Below are 27,715 nucleotides of genomic sequence, written 5' to 3'. Positions count from 1 at the left end.
TTAGTAGTTAAAATATCATCATCTTATTTATTAACTATACCGGTTTTTAAAGAAAGAAAGAGAGTGAAAGCTGAATATTTGAAAGAATATAAACATGAAAATTTTGTGAAATTTACTTAAATAAACTTCAAAATAAAAGAGAGGAATTTTTTCGACTTTAGAGATCAATTATCTCTGTAAGTATAATAATCAATTACTACTTCTAATAGATAAATAAATACATTTTAAGAACAAAAAATGAAATAAAGAGTTTTGATTATTTTTTTCGTTGTTTTTCTTCACTCTTATACACTCTAATAATTCATTTGATTGAATTAAAGAGATTAAACATGTGGAAAATGAAATAATATAACTTTTTTAATAACTATTTGTTATTTTTAATTGTCTATTATTATATATGAAATAAAATAAAAATAACACTTTTTATTAATTATGAATCATCATAATTTATTATGTTTTATTATAATGAATTATGTATATATATACTCTTATAAAATTCATGATAGACATCATGATGAATTGACATTTCAGAATTAAAATATTTTCTTTTAATTACATAATTTGTTTATATATGTAACAATAGATTAAATCTATTATCTTGTTGTAGAGAAAAAGTTTGAGGCATAAAATGCTGCCTAACAAAGGTGCAACATGAATATGCTGCCTAACTAAGTGGGAGTAAAACCATCAACAAAACTTCATTACCATCAACAAAAGTACAACTTAATTACAAATAGGGTCGACTCAAAATTTAAGTTAGTAAAATCTTTATTTTAGATTTCTAGAAAAAAAGTTCAATTTTTTTAGTACTAATTATTTTAAGTGAAAAGAAAGTCTCAAATTTTTTTTAATACTAATTATTTTAGGTTTAAGAAAAACTTTAAAAAACCTTGTAGAATAAATTTAAAATAAAATATATACATTTTGTGAAGACCCAAAATTTTCGGCCTCTGTTACCTTCTCACTCTCTGCCACCCACACCACTAAAAACACTCTTCTCCTCTCTTCTCTGCCTTCTCTCTACCAAAAGAGAAAATCCTAAACCACTATTCTCTATTGCAGAATCCAAACCCAGGTCAAATTCAGAATCTCTCCTCTTAGCTTCAACTCATCCTTCTTCTCCATGTAAGTCACCCCAACCATTTCAATTCTCTTTAATTCGACAATTGGTGGAATCCCTTTCTGCTGTTGGGAACCTATCTCATTTTAAACCTGTAATTTCAGTTCTCTAAGTGATACAGCTGAAGTTGTGAGTGGGAGGACCCTAGTTATTAGAAAGATATATCGAGGTAAGGGAAGCTAACTCCTCTTCTCGAATTTGTATAGAAAATCCATGGATGAGCTTGAATTATGTAATTAAGTGATGAATTCGTGTTGGTATGGCGTGTGTTGGTGAAAATTACTTGTTGAGTGTTCGAATCTGGTTTGTTGCATGTGGGAACAGGTGTGTAACCTGGTATTTTCGCCTAGGCGAGTTACTCTCGCCTGAGCGAAAGCATCAGGGGATGCACTTCTGTTCCTGTGCGAAGTCTCGCCTAGGCGAGCTGGGGTCGCCTGAGCGAGATAGCGAATCTCGCCTGAGCGAGATAGCGAATCTCGCCTGAGCGAGCCAGCCTAGCCTGAGCGAGAATTCGTTCAGGTTGTTCTTTTTGCCCCTGTTAGTGTCTTGCCTAGGCGAGACTGACTCGCCTGAGCGAGATAACTCCTCGCCTAGGCTAGACTTTCTAGCCTGAGCGAGAGGTACTGCAGCTGAAGTACTTCAAATCTGTTCTCCTTAGTAAAAATGTATGCTTTAAAACATTCTTGTGCAATATAGACTCTGTATGATTGGATTGTTACCATTGATGAATTGAATGATGTAATTGGATGAATGTAAGCATGAAGGGATGAAGTTGAATGGGATTTCAAGGGAAATCCAAGTGTAAAATTGTAGTGTGTGTAAGGATGTAAGGAATCTATAATGGTTGGTATCCTGAAACTCCAATAATCATTCAAGCTCAGATAGAGTGGAATGGATTATGTCGTGAGGAGTAGCAGGAGGTCCTCGTCGTCAGACTGGATCAAGTCTTAGACGTGGAGGGGACTTACCCTGGGAACAGTCGGGTGAATACTCCATGTGTCCAGACTCTGCAGAGTCTGGGAACCGTTACAGGTGCAAGCCACCAAGAGCTCCAACATCACTTACACGATCCGGATGTCGAGTCTATATATTAATATTGAATTTCTGCTATAAATGATACCTTTAATTGCAAGTGTGTTAATATTGTTTCCTTCAGTTAGCTTACCCTTTTCTTTCGCGTTGTTGCTTTTGCATATCATCTCTTTGCAATGATCACCTATGTTTGGTGGGAGTAGAGCGGAAACCAGATGGAGATGCCCCCTCTTGAGTGGGAGTTGGAGCCTGATAAGGATTTCCTCTATGGTTTAAACCTTCACTGTACATTTTGAGGTTTTGGATGTAGTTTATCATCCTTTCTATCTACTCTTACCTTATGTATACGTGCTTATAGATGTAGAAGTATGGAAGACTGTACTAGATAGTTAAACTGTGTGTGTATGACTGTTACCCCTACTATCTGCTATGTTTTATCATGATATAATGTTTTGTTTGATAGTATGAAAAAGCTATTAAATGGGATGTTACATTTTTGGTATCAGAGCAGTAGTTCCTTTAGGGTCTGTAGGTGTGAGCTTGCCTAGTCTCTGTTGTGTGTTTCTTATAGTGTTTTGGTACAGTTGTGGCGCTTGTTAGATAAACTGATGACTCTCTCTTTGTGTGGCCAGAGCTATGGCACCTAGACCTCCTCCTCCTCCTATTCCTAACCCGGATAGCTCTCACTTGGTGGGGACTATTGAGGCGATGTTGGCAGCCATGCAACAGCAAAATGCTAACATGGTGAACCAACACAACTTGGCCTTGCAGCAGATGGAGTCTGCTAGGCTTGCAGCAGAGGCCACCCAACAGAGGCACTTGGAAGCCTTACATCAGCTAGGGGAGAATCGATCTGCGGCTGGATCTTCCCAAGCTCCACCACCACGAGTGCAAGAGTGGAGTTTGGAGGACTTTCTCAAGCATCATCCATCCCGCTTTGACGGCAAGACCACTCCAGATGAGGCGGATCAGTGGATGCGAGATATGGAGAGGATTTTTGAGGCCAAAAGATGTCTAGCCGAGAATAGACTGGCGTATTCTGAGTACTTGTTGGCTGGAGAGGCTGTTCATTGGTGGTCCAGTATGAAAATGATGTTAGAAGACAGTAGGGAAACCATCACTTGGGAGCTATTCAAGAAGAAGTTCTATGCTGAGTACTTCCCAGACAGTGTGAGGTATGCCAAAGAAGTGGAGTTTTTACAATTGATGCAAGGGGAGATGTCTGTATCCGAGTATGCAGAAAAGTTCAAACACTTGGGCAGATTCCATACTTTGAGGATGGCAGAAGACTGGCAGTGTAGGAAGTTTGAGAATGGGTTGAGGGGTGATCTCCAACTCATGGTGGCTCCACTCTCTATAAAGGAGTTCCCCGCTTTGGTAGAAAAAGCAAGAGTAATGGAGAAGCTGAAAGTGGAAGTTGAGGCTCAGCAGCGGTCTCAACAGAAGGTGGGAGGACCATCTGGGTCCACTAGCCGACAGGATGATAGGAGGAAACCATATTCCAGACCTCCGCCTCAGGGCTCCAGGAGATTTTCACCGCAGACACATCAAACTCAGTCTCCTCAGTATCAGTCTCCTCAGCACCTTTCTCCCAGACCTCGGTGTTTTCAGTGCGGAGGGCCCCACATGAGGAGCGCTTGTCCTCAGCTTGGTAGTAGGCGGGCGTGTTATAAATGTGGCCAGGAAGGTTACATTATCAGAGATTGCCCCACTGGCAGGAGCATGGTGCCAAGACTTTCGACGCAGTCACAGCCACAGCAGACACGAGGAAGTTCTAGACCTCAGGCAGCTGGCCGAGTGTATGCCATGACGGGCACAGAGGCGAACAGAGCAGGTAACCTCGTCTTTGGGTCTTGCATGATTAATGGTAGGAGCCTATGTGTACTATACGATTCAGGAGCGACACACTCTTTTGTGTCAGAGTCTATAGTGTTGGAGTTAGGTCTTCCGGCGAAGGAGCTCCAGTATGACCTGGTGGTATCCACGCCTGCTTCTGGGTTGATCAGAACCTCGACCGTGTGTGCTAGGTGCCGGGTTGAGGTTGAGGGACGTCAATACCGGGTAAACCTGATCTGTTTACCTTTGGAGGGCTTAGATGTAATCTTAGAAATGGATTGGCTATCTGCTAATCACATTCTCATAGATTGCAAAGAGAAGAGGGTGATGTTTCCCAGCTCAGAGGATGATGTTGTGTTGATGTCCTCACAGCAAGTGGATCAAGCCATCCAAGAGGGATCTCAGTGTTTCTTGATTCTAACTCAACTATCTGTTGAGAAGGAGGGCGGACACCTTGAGACGTCAGTGGTGAGGGAATTTTCTGATGTTTTCCCTGATGAGGTACCCGGCTTGCCCCCATCTAGAGAAATCGAGTTCTCTATTGATCTGGTACCTGGGGCAGGGCCAGTATCGATAGCACCTTACAGGATGGCTCCTGCTGAACTGGCAGAGTTGAAAAAGCAGATTGAGGAACTGCTAGAGAAATAATTCATCAGGCCCAGTGTGTCACCGTGGGGAGCGCTGGTGTTGCTAGTTAAGAAAAAGGATGGCAGCTCCAGGCTTTGTGTGGATTACCGACAACTCAACAAGCTAACCATCAAGAACAAATATCCTCTGCCAAGGATAGATGACTTAATGGATCAGTTACACGGCGCTGCAGTGTTTTCAAAAATCGACTTGAGATCAGGATACCATCAAATTAGAGTTAAGTCTGGTGATGTGCAGAAGACTGCTTTCAGGTCTAGATATGGGCACTACGAATATGTAGTGATGCCCTTCGGTGTGACCAATGCCCCTGCCTTGTTCATGGACTATATGAACTGCTTCTTCAGGCCTTTCCTAGACAAGTTCGTAGTGGTTTTCATCGACGATATCTTGATATACTCTCGAACTCATGAAGAACATGAGGAGCATTTGAGAACAGTTCTGAGCATCTTGAGAGAGAAGCAGCTTTATGCAAAGCTGTCTAAGTGCGAGTTTTGGATGACCACGGTCCAATTCTTGGGACATGTGATCTCGGCTCAAGGCATATCAATGGACCCATCCAAAGTCGAGGCTGTTTTAAAATGGGAGCGTCCTAGATCAACGACGGAGATTAGAAGCTTTGTGGGACTGGCAGGATACTACCGGAGGTTCATTGAAGGGTTTTCTAAGATTGTGGCGCCTTTAACTCAGCTGACCCGTAAGGATCAGTCTTTTGCTTGGACTGATCGGTGTGAAAATAATTTCAAAGAGTTGAAGCAGAAACTGACAAGTGCTCCCGTTTTGGTGATTCCTGATACCAGTAAACCCTTTGAAGTATACTGTGATGCCTCCCATCAGGGGTTAGGGTGTGTTCTGATGCAAGAAAGGAGAGTGGTTGCCTACGCCTCAAGGTAGCTTAAGAGTCATGAGAAGAATTACCCCACGCATGATCTTGAGTTAGCGGCTGTAGTGTTTGCACTGAAAATCTGGAGACATTATCAGTATGGTGCTCAGTTCCAGGTTTTCAGTGACCACAAGAGCCTGAAGTACCTGTTCGACCAGAAAGAATTGAATATGAGGCAAAGACGATGGATGGAGTTTTTAAAAGACTTCGATTTTGAACTGCTGTACCACCCGGGAAAAGCGAATGTGGTGGCGGACGCTCTAAGCAGAAAAATAGTTCATGCCTCTTATATGATGGCCAGAGAGTTGGAATTGGTGGAACAGTTCAGAGACATGCAGTTACAGGTGACTTTGGAAGAGGGCGTCATTAGATGCAACCGCCTAGTCGTATCTAATGATTTTCTCGTCCTGATAAAGGAGAGACAGTTATCTGATCCCAAATTACGGGAGACAGCGGAATGTCTTGGCACAGATAAAGCCAAGGACTTTGAGATGGGAAGTGATGAAGTATTGAGATTCAGGGGCAGGGTCTGCATACCTGAGGATTTGGAGGTGAAGGGCATGATTCTTGAAGAGGGGCACAAGAGTCGTTTTAGCATGCACCCAGGCATGACTAAAATGTATCACGATCTGAGGGAATCGTTCTGGTGGACGGGCATGAAGTCGGACATTGCTCGATATGTGTCATCCTGTTTGACCTGTCAAAAGGCTAAGACAGAACATCAGAGGCCTGGAGGGATGCTGCAACAGTTGGAGATTCCAGAGTGGAAGTGGGATAACATTGCTATGGATTTTGTTACCCATTTACCACGGACGGTGAGGAACCATGATGCTATCTGGGTTATAGTAGACCGCCTAACCAAGAGCGTCCATTTTCTCGCAGTGAACCTAAGAATGTCCATGATGAAGTTGACACAGATGTATATCAATGAGATTGTGAGACTGCATGGAGTGCCTTTGAGCATAGTCTCTGATAGGGATCCACGTTTCACCTCCCGTTTCTGGCAAACTTTGCAGAATGCCATGGGTAGTAGACTAACTATGAGCTCAGCTTACCACCCCCAGACGGATGGCCAATCCGAGAGGACAATACAGTCTCTTGAGGACCTCTTGCGGACGTGTGTGCTAGATCACCTTGGCACGTGGGATGAAATCCTGTCTCTGGTAGAGTTTACCTATAATAACAGTTTCCATGCAAGCATTGGCATGACGCCATATGAAGCTCTTTATGGCAGGAGATGCAGGACCCCCTTGTGCTGGTACCAAGACGGAGAGTCGGTTGTGGTGGGGCCAGAATTGCTGAGGCAAACTACAAGAAAGGTCAAGCAGATACAAGTAAGGATGAAGGCATCTCAGAGCAGACAGAAATCCTATGCTGATCAGAGGAGAAGACCTTTAGAGTTTGCAGTGGGGGATCACGTTTTCTTGAGGATTACCCCAACCACTGGTATAGGGAGGGTTATTCGCTCAAGGAAGTTATCTCCTAAGTTCATCGGTCCATATCAGATCCTAAGGAAGATTGGGCCAGTGGCTTACGAGATCGCTCTACCTCCTCAGTTGTCCAACCTTCATTCTGTATTTCATGTCTCTCAACTCAGAAAATATGTGTACGATCCATCACATGTGCTTGAGTCAGAGGATCTAAAAGTTAGAAGAGACCTCTCAGTAGAGGTTCAGCCGGTGAGTCTTGGTGATAGCCAGATTAGATAGCGCAAAGGGAAGTCGATCACTCTAGTTCAGGTCAACTGGGACAAGAGAATGGGAGATTCCACGTGGGAACTTGAGGAGGAAGTGAAGAAATCATATCCACACCTGTTCTCTGGTGAGTCTTAATTTTCGGGACGAAAATTTTTGTTGTTGGGGAGATTGTGAAGACCCAAAATTTTCAGCCTCTGTTACCTTCTCACTCTCTGCCACCCACACCACTGAAAACACTCTTCTCCTCTCTTCTCTGCCTTCTCTCTACCAAAAGAGAAAATCCTAAACCACTATTCTCTATTGCAGAATCCAAACCCAGGTCAAATTCAGAATCTCTCCTCTTAGCTTCAACTCATCCTTCTTCTCCATGTAAGTCACCCCAACCATTTCAATTCTCTTTAATTCGACAATTGGTGGAATCCCTTTCTGCTGTTGGGAACCTATCTCATTTTAAACCTGTAATTTCAGTTCTCTAAGTGATACAGCTGAAGTTGTGAGTGGGAGGACCCTAGTTATTAGAAAGATATATCGAGGTAAGGGAAGCTAACTCCTCTTCTCGAATTTGTATAGAAAATCCATGGATGAGCTTGAATTATGTAATTAAGTGATGAATTCGTGTTGGTATGGCGTGTGTTGGTGAAAATTACTTGTTGAGTGTTCGAATCTGGTTTGTTGCATGTGGGAACAGGTGTGTAACCTGGTATTTTCGCCTAGGCGAGTTACTCTCGTCTGAGCGAAAGCATCAGGGGATGCACTTCTGTTCCTGTGCGAAGTCTCGCCTAGGCGAGCTGGGGTCGCCTGAGCGAGATAGCGAATCTCGCCTGAGCAAGCCAGCCTAGCCTGAGCGAGAATTCGTTCAGGTTGTTCTTTTTGCCCCTGTTAGTGTCTCGCCTAGGCGAGACTGACTCGCCTGAGCGAGATAACTCCTCGCCTAGGCTAGACTTTCTAGCCTGAGCGAGAGGTACTGCAGCTGAAGTACTTCAAATCTGTTCTCCTTAGTAAAAATGTATGCTTTAAAACATTCTTGTGCAATATAGACTCTGTATGATTGGATTGTTACCATTGATGAATTGAATGATGTAATTGGATGAATGTAAGCATGAAGGGATGAAGTTGAATGGGATTTCAAGGGAAATCCAAGTGTAAATTTGTAGTGTGTGTAAGGATGTAAGGAATCTATAATGGTTGGTATCCTGAAACTCCAATAATCATTCAAGCTCAGATAGAGTGGAATGGATTATGTCGTGAGGAGTAGCAGGAGGTCCTCGTCGTCAGACTGGATCAAGTCTTAGACGTGGAGGGGACTTACCCTGGGAACGGTCGGGTGAATACTCCATTTGTCCAGACTCTGCAGAGTCTGGGAACCGTTACAGGTGCAAGCCACCAAGAGCTCCAACATCACTTACACGATCCGAATGTCGAGTCTATATATTAATATTGAATTTCTGCTATAAATGATACCTTTAATTGCAAGTGTGTTAATATTGTTTCCTTCAGTTAGCTTACCCTTTTCTTTCGCGTTGTTGCTTTTGCATATCATCTCTTTGCAATGATCACCTATGTTTGGTGGGAGTAGAGCGGAAACCAGATGGAGATGCCCCCTCTTGAGTGGGAGTTGGAGCCTGATAAGGATTTCCTCTATGGTTTAAACCTTCACTGTACATTTTGAGGTTTTGGATGTAGTTTATCATCCTTTCTATCTACTCTTACCTTATGTATACGTGCTTATAGATGTAGAAGTATGGAAGACTGTACTAAATAGTTAAACTGTGTGTGTATGACTGTTACCCCTACTATCTGCTATGTTTTATCATGATATAATGTTTTGTTTGATAGTATGAAAAAGCTATTAAATGGGATGTTACACATTTTCACATAATTATTTTATTAAAAAATAAAAAATATCGTTCTTAAGATATTTCAAACTCTTAATTTATTCCGATTACAAGTTTAACACTTTAATTAGGAAATATAACCTTTTATTCACGGTGACATGGAGAATGTATGAATAAAAATTATAGTTTGTTTGATCTGGAAACAAGTATCCAAATTCCAAACCAAATTGATAACTTTGGCATGGAATTTTTTTATTTTTCTTTCCAAAAGAAAAAGGTAGGGTTGGGTCGATTGTGCGTTTTCGTACCAAGTTCTGATAATCTGTTGCATAACGCACTTATATAATTCCACGTTTTCATCGTGACTTTATTCTTTAAATTTACTTCATAATAACATGTGTGTGTATAAATTATTTTTTATTTCAATTTCTGATTTTTTTTTCTCATTTGGTGATTCCAATTCACAATTTGGTAATTTTAATAAATTTTAACAAATAATAGAGAGTTTAAGAAGAAAAAAAAAGTTAAATATGTTTTTTTTCCCTTAAGTTCAAGTGAAATTTGTAATTAGTTCCTCTTCAAAAATTTTTGACCAATGTAATCATTCATCTCTAAAAAAACATGAATCTAGTCCTTTTTAACCAAATTTTATTAAGTTTATTTAACGTTTCAAGTGTTTCAAGTGAGTTTCATGATAATACTTGAACTGTTTACACCGTTTGACGCATCTTCGCTTCAATGTTAAATCAAATATTATCATAGCTTTTAAAATGTCAAATAAACTTAACAAAATTTGATAAAAAAGACTAAATTCATACATTTCTAAAGATAAAGAACTGAATTGGTATAAAGTTTCGAAGATAGACTAATTCTAAAATTTAGTGAAACTTAAGAAATCAAGAAGATATTTAACCCAAAATAAAAGTATTAATAACCTCTTTCAAATCTTTGCGGTTACCATTTATAGTGTAAAAATTTTAAACAAGGAGAAGGAATATTACATTTTATTCAAACCCATTGATCCAATTACTGATAATATGCTTGCAATAAGAACATAGGTCACTAATCATCATTTCATATTTATTGTTACCGTTCGTTTCAATCACAAGAACATAGTTTTTAAAACTAATCTTCTATTGTATTGAGGTAGTACTCGGATAACTAGATGATAATTGTATTTGGAGATATAAGTAAATATAATTAACAATATATTTATTTATTATACGAACCATTTAGTTTTGATACTGTCTATGAATTTCTTTTGACAAAATTAACAAAAAATATTCACATTAATGATATAAGAGTCAAATACATATATAAAATTTGATACTAATCATAATTTAAATTCAAAAGATCAAGACAAAAAAAATGTTTACGGATCTTATTTCTTGTAAAATATTTAACCTTTTTATTTTTTCATTTTTACCCTAAATGAAACTTAGACTCAAACTTATATCATTGTTCAATACAACATTAATACTAGATTTTTACTAATTAACTTAAGAAATCATTGAAATTTGACTAAGTTATGATATCGAAGTACGAGGAAGGAGAAAAGAATAGCAAGGCCTATAGCTGAAAACCCTAAGTTAGTAGATATTAGGCACTAGAAAATAATTGAGTGGTTTTTTACTCAAGCTGTTTTTTTTTATTGTTATATTTCACAACGTGTTTCTTCTACTACCATGATCTTTCATTTCCAACACTAGTTTTAGAAAAGAGAGAAGTTAGAGGAAGATGACCTCTTCTTCAAGTAGAAGTGGAGGGGTCCCATTCTCCAAATTTGAGGAATTTTGTACGTCACTCACATCACCCAATTGCAAATTTTAGAGCAAGTATAATCGTTGGAACAAAAAAAAGGTGCATAACATTCACATTCATAATGAAAAATTACTACTTTCTTTTTCTCTTTTGTTAGGCAAGCAAATGCAACCGTTTATTTTGCTTCATTCACTACAATTTGGCACCAAATATCATTTGACAAGTTGGCTTGTGATCAAAATATCACTTGAATTTAGTCATAGAAAAATATGCATAGAACTTGAACCACTTTCTAGGAATATTCACTGCCACAAAAATATCAAGTGGTTCTTCTCTTACCCACCTCTTTGTTTTTAGTTTTTTGTTTTAATTTTGTTTTAAAACTATTTGAAAACGAATGTTCTGTTATCTAAGATTTTTAAATGATAGAAAGAGTCCAGCATAACAAATTATATGACAAATTAAACAATACATAAAAATGATAGTATTTTTAAAACAATGTTTCTAAGTTAAAAATACTCTTCATTATAAATTCAAATAAAATATTAAATCAAATAAAGATGAATTGGCAAAAACTCAAACACCAAAACTTCTATATTAATTCGTCTCAACTTAAAATTATACGAGTTCTCTAAAACTTTTCAAGTTCTACACTCAAATCAAAATTGAATATTATATTATTTTCACTGTACCTATAGTATTTCTATTATGTTATGCCTTCTCAAAATAAAATTGTGGTTATTGAGAGTTACGATTTAGAATTTCAGCCAAGAAATTTTTTAATTGTATAAAGTTATACCTTAGTACCATGTTAAATATTTGTACATATAATTAACTAAACACCAGGAAACATATAATTTTATGAAGAAAAATCATAGCCTTTCATAGTGGTAGTTTAAAAGCTCACTTGGCCCAATCGTTCAAGCGAGAAACGACAATGCAAAATTATGAAAAAAAAAAAAGAATTATCGCTGTTAAATTCATACAAATTACTGATGTTTATAGGTGATAAACCTATTTGAGTTGAATATATATTATTTTTTGTTAATATTATGTTAGTAAGAAGGTTGAACCCACACCCTCTTACATTCTCCTTTTTAATTTTATCACAAAACCAACCTTTTTTGAGTTGAATATGATTGTTATTATAAGTGGTAAAATTCTTCTTCAAAACCATTAATCAAACTCAAATAACTTTAAGATAATATACAAACCCATTATCCTTTTTTACGGTTTTAAAATATAAAGACACAAAACTAAACTAATAATTAAATTAAAAAGATCTTCCAAAACAAACAACGTATGGATCATCAAACTAACTCAATTGCCTGAAATAATTAGAAGTTATATATTTTTTTTACGCTTGTTGGTTATAAAATAATATTAGGGTATAAATTGGGCGTGATTTATTGTTAAAAGTAATTATTCAATGGCGAACTGTCTAAAACAATTTTACAGCAATATCCAATCGTAAACTATTATTATTATTATTATTATGTGTATTAAATTTGTGGTATTGTGAATATATACTTTCTTCTAACAGAACTTTTCAACAAAATGTCAATGTATGCTGTCAACTTTTAAGAGAAAAATTGTTTTACGGCTATCGTGTTAAGTGCTTTGTTGCGTGTAACATTGAAATATAGTAAAAGACGAAAGAATTTAGTTTTCCAAAAATATAAAGTTACCATTTTAAATTAACAGAAGAAGAAAAGATGGTTTGGAAGATGAGAATGAAACTAAAATAAAAGTGAAACTAGAGTTACACGATTTCTATTTCCTTTATGGGGGATGGGAGAAATAATTAACACAGGATGAAGTAAGTCATATAATATGGAACTGCAGCAATCGAAAGAAAAAGGAAGTGAAGGTGCCAGTGAAAGTGAGCTGGACCTACTTATGGAATTCATTACAACTTCTCCAACATGGGCACACATCTACAGTAGTAATCCATACCTGGTGGATATGGAGCCAAAATGTACAACCACTCGCAGCTCCTCTTTCCAAGGAAATTATGGAGGAACCCATCATTTGCATCTTCAAATATGATCCTCTTGCTTTGCTCTTTGTAGCAACTGCAGTAACCACATCTTCATTTGCAAATTCGTCAACACCAAATCACGCCAAATACCTGAACAGATTTGCGTTATCTTTGTCTCTTTCCAAGTAGTCTCGAGAAATCAAATCCTCAATCCGCTTCTTAATTGCCTTCACATCAGGCTGTGCAAATGCAAGTTAATTAATTATTCAGCATTTTCAGAAACAAGTATATAAGCAGCGCGAATTTTGTTAGGAAAGGGGTGAAATACGAACCTTAAACATGCGACCTAACTGCTCAACACACTCCATAACTAACTGTTGGTAATTTAGAACTTTCCGACTCTTCATGATACGCACGATTGAGGCATCGATAGCATATCTTCTGTCCTTGTCGACATCCTCAATTACTTTTTTCTTCTCATCAACGGGAGGAAGAGGAATCTGCATGATGGAATTACGTGGCAATGTCAGTCTCACTCAATTCAGTAAAAAAATAGACAAATCAAGATCACTAAACACAGACAAGATTTTTAAGATAATGGTACCTTGATCCTCCTCATTTTGTCTGTAAATTTTGAATTAAATTCAAAATAATCTGTAGAAGATATTGTTTTTGTGTTTGGTTCCTTGTTAAGAATCTTGTATTTGGCACATGACAAGGAGTGGAGCAGTCTAATAACATCATCATCAGATAAATTTAACTGAGTCATTATCTCTGAGTAACTCAGTCTGTCTGAGGAATTAAATAGAAGCAATGCCGAAGCCTAATGAAAATCAGAAAACAAAACTTGGTAAGTAGAAAGAAATCCATCCAAATATCTGTAGACATACAAAAAAGAAACGATGACAGATACACTAGAACACGTAAGAAGGGTGCCAACAATTATAACCTGGTAAGTTGTTACAATCAGCTCCACAGTTTTTGGATCAAACTTCCCATTTATGTTGCAGGTTCCCAAGGAATAAATCCATGTAAGTTTTCTGTGCTTAGTTTTTGTTTGATAAAATTCCTTGAAAACTTCGACGCATCTAACCTGAAATATACAAGAGGTGTTTTAAACAAAAATGAACTCATCTAGAGTTAACTCGTATCAAATAATTGGACAATAAATTTGATTAGTTCCTATGAACAAAACCAAATACCATTTCTGCTGGAAGATTGAGGTCAAAAGATTTGTAACTAGGCCAGAAGCCAGTAGTCAGAACTGTAACTGTCAAGTCTATTCCAGGGTCGGCATTAGCATTATTGCTTAAATACTCCTCAAAGCTTGTTTGGTTCTCCTTTGCAAGTGTCAAATCTGTAACCTGGTAGAAGCCACAAGCAAATAAGTTTTCTTTACTCATTATACTTACTTAGTTGAATATAGTAGACTAGCTCCATCTACAAATACTTGAAAAGACTTACCATTCCTTCCATCTTCGAGGTAAATTGACCACCACATTGTTGCTTCAGCTTTGTTAAAATGCTTCTCTCATGGTCATCATTGGCACTCTTGTCAAACAGGAGCCTTCGAGCCAGTTTCTTCCTACAATGTAGACACTAATGTTAGCGACAGTAAACAGCCCTTAAATGAACTACCACTGTATCGTAAATCATGTCACGAAGATGCACCAAAGTGTGATGTATCATAAAATACAAACGAACTGTACAGAGTGAAAGAATTAAAACAGTCAGAACCCAAAAGGCCAAAACCAAAAAGGATACTGTCTGGCATCCATATCATTAGTTTATAGAATCAATAAGACATATTCCATAATCACTTGTCACAAAAACAACAAAATAGTCCTTGTCGTGTTGAAATATTTGAAAGAAAAGCTAATATAGAGGTATATTGTTTTAAAGTTTATATAGAGTAAAAAATTAAATTTTCAAATAGTTGCAATCCACTATCCATTAAGTTTCTTTCTTATACCTGACTACTGTCTCTATTAGTTTCCATTTTAACAAATTTTATTTAGCCTTTTAAGTTTTCTGCATAAATAACCTTCGGCTTTTCTGCTACACGGAAGAAACGAAATAGTAAAGCTTGTGGCGAACACAAAATTTGGTTCTTAAAATCAATTCAAAAGCAATAGCAAACAACTTCAGAAACATTTCCAACATAGTGATAATTTGAGTTTTCTAAGTTGTTTTACCTATAAAATTCAGCAAACAAATCTTTGTCACTAATATAGGCAAGCAACTTGACAACCTGCAAATAAAAAAATATATAATTTCAGAACCAAGGCATCATGTTTATAAAAGTATTTGAAACACCTAGACTGATGTATTGCAGACCTTTTCAAGAGTTTCTTCAATTGCTTCATCACTCAATTTTTCACTTCCTCCTTTCTTAAGAATATTGTCACAAAACGTTGCAAGCAGTTCCGCACTTGAGCTTCCAGCAACACCCTTGTTGCAAAAGATCTCAAAAGCCTCTTTAAGAGCCTATAGGATGAAAACGTGTTAGACAACATATAGATTCAATATAACAAATTCAAAGTCAGTGATCATAACCTTGTGGAAAAGAGTATGATTTTGGAAACAATCATTCACATATGCCAGGTACTTGTCATGCAGCTCAATCACCTTCCGAACAAAAACCTGAAAAGAAAGAGATCAATTTCAGCTTCATAAAAGAAAGAATAAATTACGGTAAAACTATGTAATTAGAAAACTAGGAGATTACCTGCTCTTGTAAGCCAACAATATCTTTTTTTTCTGCCTGTAGACAATTTAATTTAAAAGGTAACAGAATGGTCAGCAGCAAACTTAAATAGTCACAAAAACATACTATTGACAGCAGAAGAACTTTGCTCATAAAATGAGGACATTGAAACAACACTTTATCTGAAAAGCAACTTCAAATAATGTACAACCTACCATAAACATAAATTGAACAACAGAAATATCAACTTCACAGCATATTTGCAAAAACACAAAAAAGGGGTGAGGCCAAGAGTATTAACTACTACTTCAGAAAATACATAAAATACATATGTCAGGTAACTTCAGGAATTCAATGAGATAATGTTTAAGGTTTTCTCATGATAAGGAACACCAATTTTGTGCCTTTCCTTTCTTCTATTTTTTCCCAATCAATTGTCACAATTCACTAAAATTGTAAACCTGAACAACTGTCCCATTCAATGATTGCAAATACTGATGATGAAGTGGTCTCTAAATAAAAACAAAATACAATTTCATATTTCATATACTCATTAATTTATTACTGTTACGATTTTTATTATGATTTCTCTTGGTAAATAGAAGTTAAAGGTTTTTCTGAACAACTTGTTGAGCTCCACTGATATCTGTGTAAAACAAAGAATCTAGATGATTCTCCCAGAAAAATGGCAACTCCAGCAATAAAACAAATTCACATAGACCCTGTGTTAAGATTTAAGATTGGTCTATAAAATTCGTGTGGCTCCACTGATATCTGTGTAAAACAAAAAATCCAGATGATTCTCCAAGACAAATGGCAACTCCAGCAATAAAACAAATTCACACCCTGTGTTAAGACTTAAGATAGGTCAATAAATCATATTCGTGTGACTCCAGCTGTCTACATGGAAAATATTTTCAAACATATCTCCAGGTTTTAAACATTAATGTACTTCTGGGTATGTTACACATTACTCATCCTCCGGCAATAAAACTAACACATATCATGGCTCTACTCCAACTGTTCATGTGAAAAATATTCCTAAACATAAACATGTATTTTCACTTCTTTAGATGTAAATGAATATTCACAATAACCGACAGAAATCCCTTTACATTCTTCATCTGAAACCATGTTTCATAAATATTAGAAAAAAGCCAATTTCATGACATCATACCTGAACAGAAAGATAATCTACACCCCAAAGATAAAAATTATCCCTTCATCTTAAGTATTTACAAAATCCACTGTTGAGTATAAGAATTATTAAAACATATACCGAGACTAAGCACATCACTCTTTCCTAAATTACTGCAGGAGAGAACAACCCAGAAACTAAAGAAAAGTACCAAACAAATAATGAAAATACCTTTTTGGTACTCACTGCATCTTCAGCCAACTTCACTAAGGCCATGCCTTCAGCCGTAACATGCTGTGTTGTAAAAGGAGAGAAACATAGTGCAAACAAACCATCAAGAAAAAAAGGAGAAAAAGAACAACCCTATTTTAACCGGCACGCACAAAGGAAGAAAATAGTATATACAGGCTTGATGCCACAACCTGCTTAAATATACTGGAAACAGGATCTAAGCCTCGAGGAATCTTAGAAAAGAGCCTGAACATCCTTGACAGATCTTCAACCTAACCATTAATAAGCATGAGATTATGATAAATTTACAATAATTTTAAAAAAAGAAATTATTGAGCACCATGGGTATGTTAAGTTTAAATTAACCTTGTCATCTCTAAGTAACGCATGACATCCAGAATGCTCTTTTTCAAGGAGTTGGTTCGCATATACAGATAACAGTTCATGTTGAACTTTCTACAATAGAAAAAGGACATAAAAGTTCAGAAACTAGAAATTGGAAGCACATAAAATCATCACAATAATTAATTGAACTTTGTTTTCTTCAAGTTGACAGACATTACTCCATTCAACACTGTAGAAGACCAAGTAGCAGAAACGATAGTAAACCATACCTCTAATAACTTTGGTTCACTGCTAGAATGCAAATAATGGGCAACCCTATCTTTCTCGCGTTTTAAGCATTCCTCGGCCTGTAATGAAAGATACAATATCAAACAGAAGCCAAAAAATACAATAATGTAAATGTCCAAATTAATAAATCAGTTAATGTAATCACCACAAGGAAATAATACCTTCAGCATATAATCAGGACAAGAATCTTCAAGGATCCAGTTTGAAGCCTTCCGAGAATAATAAGCAGAAGTGTCTTTGAGCATGGCAGCTTCAAAATCAATCTCATAATGATCCATTTGCCCCATACCAATTTCAACAAATATATCTAATACATTTTTCAACAGAGCTCGGTCAATCTGCTCTCCTTCACGTTCTTGATCAATCTATGGACAAATAGGTTAGGTTAATTACTCTACATTTTTAAAAGTGAAATTTGTGTACAAAAAATAAAAGGGAAAGCATACAAGTGAAATCACTGCATCTCTGACTTTTCCGTTTAGTTCCTTGTAAACCTGGAAAAAATAAAAAACCATTAATTTGTCCTCTAATAAAACAGCATTAAAATGAAACGAAAAAATATTAAAGCTAGTGTGCAATAGCAGTATAAATTGAATATAATTATGACTTCTGACAATAATATGATTAGCTGATAGAAAAAATTGACATAACATCATCCATGGTTCAACTATATATTCTACAACATTCAAGGTATATTGAAAAATTACCAAATCACGGAAGCATGTCAACCCCACTTCATGAAGCGGTGGAAGTGACCTCCGAGCAATAAAGTAGCGGTCCAAGTAGTGAAAGAAACGAGAAAGCCACCTAACCATAATTTTATGGTTTGCCCATCTTTTTACAAGTTCTCTTAACATGAATTCATCATGCTTTTCTCTCAAAGAAGGTAATACCTAGACAAACAAGTGATATTAATTTATTAAAAGATGGGAACAAAATTAGTAATAGTAACAAACAAAACTGTAAAAATAATTGAAAACAAACTTTCAAAAGTTTTTACAGCTATAATGCACATGGAATTAAATGTCACACGAGTACTCCCCCCATTCAAAAGAAGAAGGCATGCTCTTCATGAAACATTTCAGCTATCAGAATCGATGATTTTGAAAGTATCAAGTGCCAACCAGAGATTGATATTAAGGTTTTCAAAAATGGGTATCTTTGTAAGCCGTCAGATCAATCAAACTGTTTGGAAGTTAGCTTTTTAAAGTGTGAATCGTGATCACTAGTTGAAAAAATCAATGGTTGAAATTGTATGTAATGCATGCACATGCTTTATCCAGTTTTGAGGCTGAAGGGGTCAGATGTCTCGTATTGACCAAGAATATGGAAAAAGAAAACTCCTAATTCAACATCAGCAATCCTAGCTCAAATTAGCTTTAGCAGTGAATTAGGTCCAATCTGTTTCTAATAAAATTAAAGCCTATGGCTCTGATTGAAGAAATTAAGATATGAAATGAACCTACATGAAATTGTATCAAATAAGTATAACCAATAACCCAAGGTTAGCCTATTGGTGGTGTAAGAATGTGGGGGACTAAACACTTACTACTTTTTTTCCTTGCTTTGAAGTTTAAAAAGTATGCATCGAGAGGGACTGTGAAGGAATCATTCCCCAATTTATACCTTTAATTCTACTCCAAATTGAAAATAATAAATAAAAATAGCTTTGTTATTTTGAGAACTCGTCATCTGCTGGCTCCCCAACAACTGAGATGCTTACAAATGGATGTTGAAATTCTGAAGTTATAATCCCTTACATTTGGTTTTCGTCTTATATTGATGATCCTAACACAGATGAATATCCCTTTCCATTTCATTTTATCCCATTCTCAAACATCCAGACTTAACGTAATATAAGGAAGTTTTCTTAACCAAGTAACCTTATTAAGAAATAAGAGGAAAAATTGCTTTTATCTTCTAGATTTATGTACTATCTACTTCAAATTCTAGAATCATGACGTTCTTGCTCATTTCCTTGTTCTAAATCTAATATCATTATTTGGTAGTGGACCTGACTTGAGCCTGTGCACCACAGCAGCTGATTAAAAAAAAAAAAAACTGCAGCTACCAACCACTAATTCTTCTTTAGGCTTATAAAAAAAAGAAAAACTAATTCTTCATTAGAAGATACCTCTTATTCCTTGATTGTCACGTTATGTACTTGGTTTTGTGCTTGCACAGCAAAGCATTCTTCACTTCCCAAACATTCACTCTTCATTTGCACTCAGTCAAAAGTAAAAGCTATTGCAATGTTATTTGGACACATTGGGGATTGAATGTTCCAAAACATTATTTTAGATACCGCAGATTATGTTGCCTATTTTTTACTTGTTTAGGATATCTTAAAATTAAAACTACCATACCGTTGAGGACACATTTTCCTAAAAGGAAAAGAAGACATGTCCCCAGTATAAGTAGTCCTGGAGTTTTGCATAGACCATAATCAAAACAAATTACATTGTGCCCATTAAATCAAAGCACTCTGCTAATGCTTTCCTTGACACCTCCATGTGCAAAATGAACCTATATCTATTTGTAATAGGCTTCTTTAAAAAAAAAAAACTAAAGGGGCTTCTTTTCCCCCTAGGATGCGTTTGTTGTTGGGCTTTAGGAAAAGGTCAACAACATTAGGCATGATTCTGGTTGTTTAACCAACTATGCCCTAGAATTAGCAAACCAGAAATCACTAAATAATGAACCAAAAAAAAATTCAAATACAACCATACATGCAGATAACCGTATCATATTCAAATAATTGCACTACTCACCGTTGATACGATGTACTCTTCAAACGACTCCCTGTACTTGTCATACAGTTGCTGGGAATAGTCATGAGGTGGCTTCTGAGTGCACATATTGTATATGGTCCTGCAATATAAAGAAAATTAATTTCTAAAAGAAAAATTCCAAACAACTCTAGCAAGACGAATTTACTTAGACACATAAAACACTCAGTCCAGTTTTTGAACTATCTTCTTTAAAGTAAAAAACTCCTAATGTAAAGAATCCTAACACAGATTTAAAAAACAAAATCAATTATTCTTTTCAAAACACCATCTCCCAAACTCGCACATAGGACTGAACATGAAAACAAACAAAGCATCGCAGAAATAAATACGTGTATAGCATCATATAGTCCTCCGAGCTGAACTGAGGCTCCGGCAGCCCTTCTAGAATGTTCTTCAGCTTCAGAATGCCCTTCTGCATAAAATCCCATCCTTGCTCTAGGTCAATGGTCTTGCGCTCACTCATGGACATGCCGGCAAACTAAATTCCAAGCTTCGACGCCAAAATCTACAACCAAAAAATGTTCATAAACCCTCGTGAGAAAAACAATCCCCAAACCTCAACTAAAAACAATAAATAACCATTCCAAATTCTAAAGAAACAAATTCAACTATCACAGAAGAAAATCACAGCAAAAAACAAGACGCAATTCCTCCCCCAACTTAAACCTAAACTGTTCCGAAACAGGTAAATTCCAAAATCCTCCACAGATTTCTCCAATCCTATTTCAGAAAACACCACAATCCATGTTGAACATCCAAATTCTGAAATCCGCGGATAATGAAGCGAATAAACGAAGTGGCAGCGTCGAGGGAAAAGGAGGAGAAGGAAATCAAGGAAGTGAGGTTGAGAGAAGAAAAGACGCGTTACCGTAGAAAGACGAAAAACCAAAGTGAAGCGAAACCCTAGAAACCGTGGATGAAAGAAAAGAACGAGGAATTCCAGAAGTAGCAGGAAGAGGATTTGCAAGCTGATTATGTTGTGATGGTAAAGAGAGACCGATGAAGGGGTAAAAGAGAAAACAGAAAAAAAAAATGATGAACCAAACTTTTGATTATAAGTCCAGTCCAATTCTTTTCTAGTACTCCTTTCACACCATCTTTATATATTATTTTAATGAGATTAATCCGTTATTATATACAACACTATATAACAAAATATAAGAGATTCTTTCTATTTTATTTTAGTAATATTTGAAAGTTAAAAAAAATCTATAATAATATATAAAAGAAATTTTAAATTTTATGTAAAAAAGATATATTTTGACTCTTATTTCTTTTCTTTAACTCTCATCTTTTATTATCTTTCCGACGACTTAATATAAATTATTAATTTGTTTAAAAAAATATAATGATATATTACTCTTATTAAGCCACCTCAATGATAGAGTACAAAACTAAAAATCATGATATCATTATCTTTTTATATATTTTCTTTTTTTTTATATACATATTATTTTATCTTTAGTTATATCTTACTAACTTAAACACTTTGAAGGGTACATCATATTTCAAATTACCTATATTTTTCAACCATGTCTAATATCAATATATTATCCCCCACTTATTATTGTGAATAACCATATATATTATTGATTATTTAATATTTATTTTATTAATATTTAATAAATAATATTTTTCACATTTCTATCTATATTCTAAACAAAGTAATACAAGATATAATTATAAGATTTACACTCAAAATTCATCGATCATAGGATAGCTTTGCAAAATATAAACAAACTATATCTATTAGAAAAAATATTTAAATATTCATATTTAAGAATTTTAATCTATATAATTGATAATTGATAAAAAATAGAATAAATTGCAGTTATGTTTACGTTGACTTTAATAATATATCTTTTATTTTATTACCAAGTATATCTAAACAATATTAAAATAATTTCATTAGGATAAATAATCATATTCAAAATATTATTGATTTTTATATTAGCAGATTAAGATAAAAAAATAACTGTATATAAATAGTTATTAACTGGACGTTTCGATTCTACTTTTAATAAAATACTATTTCAGATCACAATAAATTTATTTCGGATTAATAAAGCCAATTGATAGTTACAATTGATAGTTCACGTTAAAAAAAGTAAAAAATTTAAACCAGTATTAACTTAAAAATGATAATTTATTATTTTACTATAAATTTATTTAATTAGTTTTCTCGATTATTATCATAAAAAATCACCACGTAGGATTGTTTACAATCAACAAATTTATTATTGTGAATTGGCAATTATCTTTTCTGCGTGTAGTTGAGGTAAATTTCTCTATATATTAATTATTGTACGTTTTTAAAATATTAATTAATATATTACCTTAAACAATATATTACATTTTCTATTTAAATTCTTAAAAAAAATTTAAAACGAGTTTTAATATATAAACCGACTAAATTTGTTTAACTATTAGCTTAGTTGGGTCATCCAAGCTCATGCCTCAGTCTTTTAACCCTACTCTAAAATTTAGCATTCTTTGATCAAAGTTTTTTTGTTAAATTCTGACCCTTGGATTCAACTTTTTCTATTAAAGATCTAAAAGCCATAGAAAATTATATATAATTTATTTTTGGGTAAATATATACGGTATTAATTTTTTAAAATATTTTAAAATTAATTAAAAAAATTGACTTATTAGTATTTTTTTAACTTCACCTTTTATTAGTTCAAAATTATAGAAACGTATAAAAACCGAATTCTTAAAGTTTTAATATAATTTAAATTTGAGATATTTTACATAAAATCATGTCACAGAGATTTTATTTGAACCCAAAAATAAAGAAATTTAAATATTTTTATAAAAATTAGGATTAATCAGTGATTAAACTCGTTTATTTATTCCATAGATAAAATTGAAACAGAATTTTTGTTATTGGGCCTAGTCTGCACGAGATCTGTATCCGGACCAGGGAGCCAGACGTGCAAGCCCACCTTGTTAAGGGTAAGTGATCCACATAATGATCAAACTAACCCAAATAAGAGTAATTAATAAACGCACACTAAATATAAGAAGCAATTGAATGGAGATAAGACTTTTAAAATCATTTTTTAAACCTCGATAAATTAAAATCTTACGCTAAATGTTTTCATATTGATGAGTATGTAAAGAGTATGTTATGTTTAGTTTTCAATCAATTAATTGAGCTCTATTAAATAAATTAATGTTGTGAATATACAAATGAGTATTATTTGGAACACAATATTCTTACCTAACAATCTAAATATTATTTTGACAATAACCACTCTTATTAAAAACTTAAGTATTTTTTTAATTATATAGTTATTCGTGGCTAAAATCCTAAGTATTATTTGCAATGTAGCTATTTCTCATTAATCACCTAAATATTATTTGAAATGTAATCACAATTGTCTAAAATCAAGTATTATATGGAATATAGTCACTCCTAACTAAGACCAAGTAGTATTTGAAACATGGTCAATCTTATCTAAGATCGGATGTTTGGAATGTAATCGTTTTTTTTTTCCTTCTAAAACTAAGTATTGTTTGGATTACAACAACTCATCACTAAAACCAATATTGGTTGAACAATAGTTACTCCTAATTAAAATGAAAAGGTTTATAAAAAAAGTTATCCAAAAGATAAACTTCTTACTAAAAGAGAGGTTATATCTGGTTACATATACAAAAATTGGTTCACACTTTTAGAATGTTTTTGAACTCAAAGCACTTTCTTTATCACAACTACAAAAGATTGAGGATAAGATATTATGCTCATAATTGTTGCAAGACTTTCATCAAACTTCTTTGTTCATATAGATCTTTTATACATAGTGTTTGAGAATAAAATAGTCATTACAAAATCTTTTATAGCCACTTGACACAACCGACGTATTTTGCAACTTTAACATTTGTCTTTTTAAAAGAAATTATTTGTGTGAAATAACTTTTAGCACTTTCTCCAAATGATTTTGATGTTAACAAGATGTCGTGAGTCTTCTTAAAATAATGAATACATGTATAATCCTTACAAATGTAAAATAAACATTCATGAAAGTTTTACATGTACTATGGAATATTTGAAGTCTGCATTTGTCAAGCGAAATATACTTATTTTTCAAACAAAAGCATATTTGAGTAAGTATGCTTGCCATTGTCTATTCAAGCAATAACTTATCAAATGATTCTTATACATAACACTCATACCTATCAAATGAAGAACATTTTAAACAATGATTTCATCCGTCCAACCACACAACTTGTGTTTATTGGATAAGACGTGGTACTCTGTCATTGACACATAAAATTATGCTTCACAGTTATTTATTTAATCACACAGTCAAAATTAGATTATTGGTATGCTAAATTTGCATATAACACTTTTTTATTTAAAGAAAAAAAAATTGTGTATCAATTTATTCGATAATATGATATGTTTCAAAAATATTAGAGGTGTGTTTTGGAGGAAACACAAGACACCTATTATAGGTGGAAAGAGTGGTTGAGATGGATTAAACTGTCATGACTCATGGTGAATAATCAATAATAACACACAACGATCAAATTTATTATAAAATTGTTAATGACAAAATCAAAACTGCTACAATATAGTGATCAAAACAAAATTGTTGTCACAACTTTCATATGTTTAGACTAACAATTAAAACTTTGTTTTTTTTACAATACATACACTACTTTTATTTTTAATTTTTTCTTAATTCAAATAATTCGCTTTCTACTCTCTTTCTCCTAATTTTTTACCCTTTTCATCTCCACTCCAATCCAAATAAACCCTATAAGTTCAAAACATATAAAAAACATGATCTTTAACATCCCACATTTTGATGTTTTAATTTTTTTAAGGATATAAATGTACATATTTTGATTCCTTGTGAATAAAATATTTTTTAAAAGGCTACACAACTTGTCGGTTTAAAGGTAGAACAATTGAAACTCTTTCTCACAACATATATTCTCAATTGTAAAAGTAAAATTTACTCCAAGTGCTCCACTTACTATACAAGTTGTTTTTGCTATAACAATACAATACCACTCCGAAATAACAAATAAGTGCATCCTCCAAGATTGATAAACAATATTAATTAAACATGTCTACTTTAAATCTTGAAAAAAAAAATGTAAGAGTATTATTTTAAGAAATTGCAGGAGGGTGGATGTAATTTTCGCACACATAAATCATCCACTTTTTATTTATAAAAAAAGTGTTAAACTTTATTTTTTTTTTGTTTTTATAAGGTTTAATTAAATTTTACTAGGACCATAAAAAACCAATGCATGTATTTAAAGATGACTTAGAAGTGGATTTGAAAGAGATGACTAAATAGGAGAACTTTTAGACAGCTTGAGTTTGTTTACGATTTTACATTGCGAATTAGGAATATTAGTTGAATTAGTACAATTACATAACAGCTATTAAAAATGATTGAATTAGTGACTAATTATTAAACCATGACAATACTTTATTCTCATATAGACTCACTAATTTCATTTTTATATGAAAATTACTTATAAATTTTATTTTTTTCTACCAGTGAAAAAACAAATAAATTTACTTTTCAAAGTATATAAATATTTCAACCTCATATATGTTTGTTATTTACCGAAAGTTAACCAGAACAAAATGTAGTTTACTTTCATTCCCAAGCTACATAAAATACACTACAACACTAAAAAGAAAAGTTACTTATAGCAGTGGGTTTTTGTTGTCATCATTGGAACGCAAATTGTAAGAGAAAAAATATAAAGAGTTTGATAAAAATGAGTCATATATTGCTAAGAGTTTATATAAGGCCTTGTAACATCTAATGCTAAGAGTCGAATCCCACGCGATATATAAATAAATAAGAATGTATAAAATTTATTGACTCAAAGAAAATGTTTAAAGTATCTTTATTTATTTGCTTGTTTGATTATTTAGAAAAAAAAATATTTTAAATTATATTATTTTACATATCTAATCTGTAGAATCTGGTTAGGATATACTTTAATTATGACAATAATATTATGATAAAGAGTGGATTTTAAATCTAATTTAATCATGCAAAAATGATTTGTAAAGTGAGGTTTGTACCCACTTATATATTATAAAATTATCTTATCTTTAGTCAATAATTTTAGGGTTAAATATTAACTTTCAGTGAATTCTGGACTTAGTCCATTTCGAAATTTTGGACCAATTTAGTCTTTCAACTATCGAAATACGTGAATTTAGTACTTTTAATCAAATTTTGTTAAGTTTATTTAACATTTCAAGCAAGTCTCATAATAGTATTTGACTTAACATTAAAGCAAAAATGTGTCAAACAATATAAACAACTCAAATACAATCCTGAAAAGCATACGAAACATCAAATAAACTTAACAAAATTTGATTAAAAGACTAAATCCACGTATTTCAAAGAATGAAAAACTAAATTTGTTTAAAGTTTTGAAATAGACTAATTTCAAAATTTAGTGAAAATTAAGAGACAAAAACATATTTATCTCATAATTTTAACATGTAACAACTCTGGAACTTGATCAATTTCACAAACCACTCCTATATTATGTTTTTGTTTTTCATAATTTTTCTTAATAAAGTGACGATTCCTTTTACTTTATTTATGATTTATGTTGGTCATTCGGTCTCATTTGGTTTCGGTTGTGACAACATGGCATGATTCCAACATTAACTATTATTAATTTTTACATTTTAACCTAGTTATTGACACACTTAACCTAATTAACCTAGTCACATTGACACACGTTAGTCCAAGCCACAAGATACTAAATATGTTGCATACTTTCTAAGGCAGCCAATTGTGTGGTAGACACTTGGTGAGTTATGATTGGCCATGGCAAAAGGGTACCTTGGTTCTTGCCATATAGGGAAGAGTAAGTACACTGTAAATTCATGTTTGCTTCTTTTAATTGGATCCCTCTTACTCCTTCATCCAAAATAATAATATTTATATATTATATGCTCTTCATAGCTTCCCATTATAAAACTTTCAACCTACAATATATTATATTATAAATATATATAATTAAACATAATAAACTTCATACTATTATTCTTTCCCTTTATGTTTATGAGGAGATGGTTTTCAGTTATGTTAACATACCACATAATTTTAACAAATAGAATAGTAATCAAGTGGGGGTAGAATTCGTGGCCCCAACTTTAAGAATTATGAGTTAATGAAACCCTAACCTTAGTCTAAAGTAAATTAAACACGCATGAATGTACTAATTAATATATTCGCTATGTGAGGAAACCCTAAAAAGTAACTTCGGCGACGACAATGCTGACTTGTACTATAAAGATTAGCACAAAATAATCAACCACAAAGGTAAAATCAAACACAAAACATGATTATACATAACATAACTCACAAATGTTTGAAAATTCATGGAAATTAATCAGCCAAAACTGAAAAAGTTAGCCA

At 33.9% G+C, this 27,715-nt stretch overlaps 2 protein-coding genes across 2 annotated transcripts; one reads left to right on the top strand and one right to left on the bottom strand.

Annotated features, from left to right (window-relative positions):
• The first annotated feature begins 970 nt into the window (after window positions 1–970).
• On the top strand, window positions 971–4,651 carry LOC114162115 (uncharacterized). Its single transcript, XM_085666470.1, has 3 exons — window positions 971–1,125; window positions 1,225–1,289; window positions 2,356–4,651. Exon 3 carries the CDS (start codon window positions 2,789–2,791, stop codon window positions 4,634–4,636), a length of 1,848 nt encoding a protein of 615 aa, XP_085522596.1. The 5' UTR covers window positions 971–1,125; window positions 1,225–1,289; window positions 2,356–2,788; the 3' UTR covers window positions 4,637–4,651.
• A 7,898-nt stretch (window positions 4,652–12,549) lies between these two features.
• LOC114163306 (cullin-1-like) lies at window positions 12,550–21,355 on the bottom strand. Its single transcript, XM_028047531.2, has 20 exons — window positions 21,160–21,355; window positions 20,621–20,796; window positions 20,271–20,370; window positions 18,207–18,392; window positions 17,946–17,993; window positions 17,661–17,864; window positions 17,481–17,558; window positions 17,233–17,322; window positions 17,058–17,138; window positions 16,867–16,929; window positions 15,519–15,554; window positions 15,347–15,433; window positions 15,128–15,277; window positions 14,986–15,041; window positions 14,255–14,375; window positions 13,993–14,154; window positions 13,740–13,883; window positions 13,395–13,613; window positions 13,123–13,290; window positions 12,550–13,029 (listed from the first exon to the last, which is right to left on the bottom strand). Exons 2-20 carry the CDS (start codon window positions 20,758–20,760, stop codon window positions 12,928–12,930), a joined length of 2,235 nt encoding a protein of 744 aa, XP_027903332.1. The 5' UTR covers window positions 20,761–20,796; window positions 21,160–21,355; the 3' UTR covers window positions 12,550–12,927.
• Window positions 21,356–27,715: the final 6,360 nt, after the last annotated feature.

Source organism: Vigna unguiculata, chromosome 9, assembly GCF_037176805.1.
Source record: "Vigna unguiculata cultivar grain cowpea cultivar isolate G323 ecotype 2 chromosome 9, ASM3717680v1, whole genome shotgun sequence".
In the NCBI taxonomy this organism is placed as follows: domain Eukaryota; kingdom Viridiplantae; phylum Streptophyta; class Magnoliopsida; order Fabales; family Fabaceae; genus Vigna; species Vigna unguiculata.
Note: the sequence above shows the minus strand (reverse complement) of the source record. Positions and strands in the feature narration are given on the sequence as shown.

What these genes read in the sequence shown, in the direction of transcription:
- LOC114162115 (XM_085666470.1), top strand. Translation starts at nt 2,789, where the DNA reads ATGGCACCTAGACCTCCTCCTCCTCCTATTCCTAACCCGGATAGCTCT.
- LOC114163306 (XM_028047531.2), bottom strand. Translation starts at nt 20,760, where the DNA reads ATGTCCATGAGTGAGCGCAAGACCATTGACCTAGAGCAAGGATGGGAT. An exon ending in TTGAAGAAACTCTTGAAAAG is followed by an intron (nt 15,042 to 15,127) that starts GTCTGCAATACA and finishes TTTTATTTGCAG; the next exon opens with GTTGTCAAGTTGCTTGCCTA. An exon ending in ACAAAATGAGGAGGATCAAG is followed by an intron (nt 13,291 to 13,394) that starts GTACCATTATCT and finishes TCCATCATGCAG; the next exon opens with ATTCCTCTTCCTCCCGTTGA.